This window comes from Papio anubis, chromosome 2 (assembly GCF_008728515.1).
Source record: "Papio anubis isolate 15944 chromosome 2, Panubis1.0, whole genome shotgun sequence".
Lineage (NCBI taxonomy): Eukaryota > Metazoa > Chordata > Mammalia > Primates > Cercopithecidae > Papio > Papio anubis.
Genome location: NC_044977.1, coordinates 41,311,360 through 41,317,359, shown reverse-complemented (window position 1 = coordinate 41,317,359; position 6,000 = coordinate 41,311,360). Strand labels below are relative to the sequence as shown.

The 6,000-nt window shown below is 42.8% G+C and overlaps 1 protein-coding gene across 11 annotated transcripts in view; it reads left to right on the top strand.

The window, feature by feature from the left end:
• Positions 1-1,925: 1,925 nt before the first annotated feature.
• Positions 1,926-6,000, top strand: part of POLQ (DNA polymerase theta) — a 168,952-nt gene continuing 164,877 nt past the window's right edge. For 9 of the 11 annotated variants that reach the window (XM_021934085.2, XM_021934083.2, XM_021934088.2 and 6 more), the window contains exons 1-2: positions 1,926-2,519; positions 3,333-3,512. In XM_021934085.2, coding sequence (XP_021789777.2) covers positions 2,201-2,519; positions 3,333-3,512 — 499 coding nt within the window. In that variant the 5' untranslated portion in view covers positions 1,926-2,200. Of the gene's footprint in view, positions 2,520-3,332; positions 3,513-6,000 lie in introns of those variants that run through there. The other 2 variants (XM_021934089.2, XM_021934091.2) reach the window with 2 other exon arrangements.

Sequence of the window (6,000 nt, the reverse complement as noted above, 5' to 3'; positions counted from 1 at the left end):
GTTGAACATTTAAAATAAATTTAAAATAAATTATATATTCTAAAATATTCTCCAGGCTTTTGGTAGGATGACATAAAACATTCCTTTCAATTCCTTTCTAATTATTTTTCTCATTTGATCATGTCACCTAATAATAAAAATAGAATAGCTTTGTAAGAGATTTTTCTAGCTTAGTCTTTTCCCAACAAAATGCTGAATTTAAATTGGGAGCTATATTAGAACATCTAAATATTTTCTCTGAATAGTATTTATTACGTGCCGGCACTATTCTAAGCACTTTACACATATTGACTTATTCAGTCCTCAAAATAACCAAATAAGTTGTTACAATTATTACCTCTATCATATAGATGAGGACATGGAAGCACAAAAGAGTTACGCTGTAATCCCAGCACTTTGGGAGGTGGAGGTGGACGGGTCATTTGAGGTCAGGAATTCGAGATCAGTCTGACCAATATGGTGAAACCCTGTCTCTACTAAAAATACAAAAATTAGCTGGGTGTGGGCCTGTAGTCCCAGCTACTTGGGAAGCTGAGGCAGGAGAAACGCTTGAACCTGGGAGGCAGAGGTTGCAGTCAGCAGAGATCAATCAAGCCACTGCACTCCAGCCTGGGCGACAGAGTGGGACACTCTGTAAAAAAAAAAAAAAAAAAAAAAAAAAAGGGTTAAGCAAGTTGCCCAAGATCTCACAGCTACTAAGTCTTCAAACCTAGACTGACTGCCCCCAGAGTTGCACTGTGAACCCTTAAGTTACACTGCATCTGAGAAAGTTCTTTCTTAACTACAATCCAGGGATCTTTTTTTTTTTTTTAGACGGAGTCTTCCTCTGTCGCCCAGGTTGGAGTGCAGTGGTGTGATCTCGGCTCACTACAACCTCCGCCTCCTGGGTTCAAGCAATTCTCCCGCCTCAGCCTCCAGAGTAGCTGGTACTACAGGCACCCGCCATCATGCCCGGATAATTTTTGTATTTTTGTAGAGACGGGGTTTCACCATGTTGGCCAGGCTGGTCTAGAACTCCTGACCTCAGGTGATGCACTCGTCTCGGCCTCCCAAAGTGCTGGGATTACAGGCGTGAGCCACCATGCCCGGCCGGATCTCTTATTTCTTTAATAGTACTCTATTCATTTCTGCCCGAGCATACGGCACACTTCATTGACTGACTTGTTTAATGTCTGCCTTGTTCTCTAGACTCTTTCTCTTCGAGAGCAGGAACCATTTTATGCCATTTCACTGCCGTTTACCCAGTGGCTAGCTTACAGTAGATACTCAATAAATAGTTGTTGATTGCATAAAAGGTGAAGGAAAAATGTCTCATTCACTGAGTAATGTCGCCATCTCGTGGAACTTTAGAATATTGTCATTTAAATCACTTAAAATAGGTTTTAAAGGAAAGAATTGATGGTTCGAATGTTATTTTCCAGATTGTATTCGAGTTTTTTTTTTTTTTTTTTTTTTTTTTTTTTTTGGACTGGACCTTTTGAGATTTTTAGTGCTCTAGAATTGCACAGCCTCTTCAGGTCAGGCTTGGGACCTACTAGGTTTTCTTGGTGAAATGAATTGTGCAACTAGGTAATGAATGTTCACTGTTTTACGTTCAGAACTCGTTCGCTTCTACCTTTACAAAAGGGACAATACAGATGCATTACTAAGCTCTTGGCTCATAACGATCCCTCGGGTATATTCAGAGCCCTTTCCTCGCGGCGTTCATACAGTGTCTCAGGGGTCTGTCAGCCAGCAATTCCCAGTTCCTCGTTACATATTCCTCATAATGCATGCTGGCTAAAATGGAAATTGTGTTCAGAAATAGCCCTACCCTACCATCATACACTAGGTGAAAGGGGGAAATTATGCTCCATTAGAAACCCTAGGCTATCTTGCATTAATGCTTCTCAATCTGAAATAATTCTTTTCAAAATACCAATACGTTAGGAAGAGCTACTTCCCTGATCTACCTATTATGGGCAGCCCATTTTATGAAGTTAGCATGGCCTTCCTATTCAAACCAGAAATGGACAAAAAAAGAAGGAAGGTTTTTAGGTCAGTATGGTTATAACTGTAGATTCTGTATTCTTCCTATTTAATCTACCTCTCATATTAACCAACCACGGAGGCTGGAGGCCGGAAGTCTTAGACACCAGCGAGAGCCGCTCCTTCCCCACGATTCTATGGCTTTCGGGTTAGTTACGCCACGGGGAACTCTATGGTTCCGGGGCGGGCCGGGAGGCTTGAGTTTGAAGACCGGCGGGAAAATGACCGCACCTCTTGCCTGGCCAGGGTTCTCCCGAGAGGGAGGACGCTGGAACTGTGGCTTGCCCTGATCGGCCGAGAAGGATTTGCCATGAATCTTCTGCGTCGGAGTGGGAAACGGCGGCGTTCAGAATCAGGCTCAGATTCGTTCTCGGGAAGTGGCGGTGACAGCAGTGCCAGCCCCCAGCTCCTCTCCGGGTCCGTGCTGAGTCCGCCGCCGGGCCTGGGTCGCTGCCTGAAGGACCGCAGCCGTCAGTCGGCCGCAGCTGCAGGTGCTCCAGGAACCCGGGAGGCCGCGGGCAACGGAGGCAGCTCCGCCGGGCCATGGGTCGGGAGGTGTCCTCACCCCACGGGACTTGCTTCACTGCATACCCCACTGGGCTTCTACTTCCCTTCTCTGTGACTCGGGCCTGGTGTGGCAGGTCACTTTCTGTTCAGACATACGCGTGTTTTCAGTGATCGCCTGGTATTAATATTCACGTGGCTTCTGGGTCTTTCGACCTTTACAGAAACAACTTCCTAGTTAGCCAAATCCCATCACCTGTTCGGGGGCTCCTTCCTCACAGTACCCAGTACTCCTTACAGACCCTTAAGACAGGATTGTTGGGCCTAGAGTATGGCACAGGCTGTTGGGCGTCCAGAGGAAGGCTACAAGGGATTCGTAATGAGATTGATTGGGTGTCTTGTGGATGTTGACCCAGTTTTTAAAAATCGTTAGTTGTGCAGTCGTCATGGAACTAAAACTTACTATAAATAGAAACTCACCTAACTTAGCTTTGTAGTGCTTCCATATTGCCCTCTTCCCCCAACTCCACCTGTAGTTCCAACACCCTTTATCTACTGTGTATTACACGCTTTTTTTGTTTGTTTGAGGCTTTTAAGGAATTGTTTTTATTATATGCAGTAAACAACAATTTATTACTTTTCTATACATGGTCAATTTCTCATAAGATTCTTGAAGTCAGGATGTGCTTTAAAGAGCTTCATTTCAACATGTAGGAATTCCAACACACGGTAAAGGGCTAATTGTAAAACTCATACATTAGAAGTAAATTAAAATTTTAATTTTTTCTTTTTCCTAAAAGGAGAATGCAAGCCTACAGTTCCTGACTACCAAATAGACAAGCTACTATTGGCAAACTGGGGACTTCCTAAAGCAGTTCTGGAAAAATACCACAGTTTTGGTGTAAAAAAGATGTTCGAATGGCAGGCAGAGTGCCTTTTGCTTGGACAAGTCCTGGAAGGAAAGAATTTAGTTTATTCAGGTATCGAAATTTATGTAAATTAATTACTATTTTTAAGATATGAATGTAAACAATACTCTATTGAGGTAGTTGTGATTCTTTTAAAAGGTGAATGAGGCAGTGCTTTATAACTAGAGAAAATCTTAAAATCTGTGTGAAAAGTGGAGTTTATTTATATTTAAGTTACAAAAGTTTTATTGTTTGGGGATAGGGGAAGTAAGAAAAATGACAGTTTAAAGAGTGGGCAATTCAGTCTGCCATCATTCTCAACAAACATAATATCCCAGTGAGTGTACAATGGGAGATGTAAATCTGCCCTTCCCCCATTTGATCCTGATTGCTTTTCAGGGTATGAGTATTATCATTATATGTTTGTTAATTGAGTTTTTGTTTTTTGTTTTTGTTGTTTTTTGTTTTTTGATGGAGTCTCGCTCCAGGCTGGAGTGCAGTGGCGCTATCTGGGCTCACTGCAACTTCCACCTCCCAGGTTGAAGCGATTCTTCTGCGTCAGCCTCCCAAGTAGCTGGGATTACAGGCATGTGCCACCAGGCCTGGCTACTTTTTTGTATTTTTAGTAGAGATGGGATTTCACCATGTTGGCCAGGCTAGTCTTGAACTTCTGACCTCAAGTGATCTGCCCACCTTAGCCTCCCAAATGCTGGGATTATAGGTGTGAGTCACTGTGCCCAGCTATAAATTGACCTGTTTGTACAGGGTTGTATATACAAATAATATGTAATATACTTTATATACAATTTTTATGGGTTTTCTTTTTTTTTTTTTGAGATGGAGTCTTGCTCTGTTGCCCAGACTGGAGTGCAATGGCGTGATCTCGGCTCACTGCAACCTCTGCCTCCCGGGTTCAAGTGATTCTCCTGCCTCAGCCTCCTGAGTAGCTGGGATCACAGATGCCTGCCACCATGCCCAGCTAATTTTTGTATTTTTAGTAGAGATGGGGTTTCACCATCTTGGTCAGGCTGGTCTCGAACTCCTGACCTCAGGTGATCCAAAGTCAGCCTCCCAAAGTCCTGGGATTACAGGCATGAGCCACCACGCCTGGCCCTATATGGGTTTTCAAGGGCAACTATGACATACACAATTTTTAACCCATGCTTTCTACACTGACTTTAAATCTAATCATTTGGTAAGATGCAATTCCTTTGTGTCAGTTTTCTCCGAAATTTCGAGTCACACAGATTTTTTCATTATGGCTGTAAGGAAGAATTAAATAATTATCAGCAGATATAAGTTCAGGCAGTGGAATTAGACTGGTTGGATTTGAAAGCTATCACTTACTGGCTATGCAGCCTCACAGATTACTTAGGAAGAGTGAGAGAATATATATGTGTTTGTGAGTATGTGTGCGTTGGTAGTACTTAGGGCTGATTAAATTATTTAATATATAAGAACTCAGAGCAGTTTTGGCACATAGAAAGTACTTGTATTGTGAAAGGGCATTACAAAAAATAAAATACAAAATAAAATACTTGTAAATGCTAAGAGGTCACAGTCAGTGGCAGTGGCATAATGGCTTGACCATTTCAATTGCTTGAAACTGAAACTTGAGTATCATTCAGAATTCTGGTCACCAGCTTATGCAATTAATCACCAAGTCCTGGTATCTGTTACCTCTTGCTTCTGACTCCTCCTTTCTATTTTTAGGTCCATTACCTAGTACAGCTCATTATCATCTTTCTTCTAGATTATGCAGTAGCTTTGAAACTAGTTCATTCTTTTCCTCTGATCTTGCCCTGCTCCTGCAGCCAAAGAAGTCTTTTTTTTTTTTTTTTTTTTGATGGAGTTTCGCTCTTGTTGCCCAGGCTGGAGTGCAATGGCACAATATCAGCTCACTGCAACCTCTGCCTCCCGGGTTCAAGCGATTCTCCTGCCTCAGCCTCCCGAGCAGCTAGAATTGCAGGTGCCCGCCACCACACCCAGCCCCAAAGTGGTCTTTTTAAAAAAATTTTTTGTTTAAATTTTTTGTAGAGATGGGGGTGGCACTGTGTTGCCCAGACTGGTCTTGAACTCCTGGGCTCAAGTGATCCTCCCTAAGTTTTGAGATTACAGGCATGATTCACTGTGCCCAGTCCAAAGAGATCTTTATAAAGTACAAATATGATCTTGTCACTCCTTTTCATAAAACTCATCAGTCACACTGCATTGCTTTCAGGACAAGGTTTAAACTCCTTAAATAGTGGGATTATAAACTCTTCTTGTGGCACTTTCATATCTCTTCTTTTATACCCCTGGGGTACTTTATACTCCATGCTTAGTAAATTACCTACTATGTCATCTGAACATGCCAGGATTTCTTGTAGGCCCTTTGTACCATATGCTGTTTCTTAGGCACGGCCTTCCTTTCCTCTTCCTTTCTTTTTTTTTTTGGAACGCAGTCTCGCTGTGTCACCCATGCTGGAGTGCAATGGTGTGACTGCAGCCTCTGCTTCCTGGGTTTAAGTGATTCTCAGGCCTCAGCCTCCTGAGATGCTGGGATTACAGACGCACACCA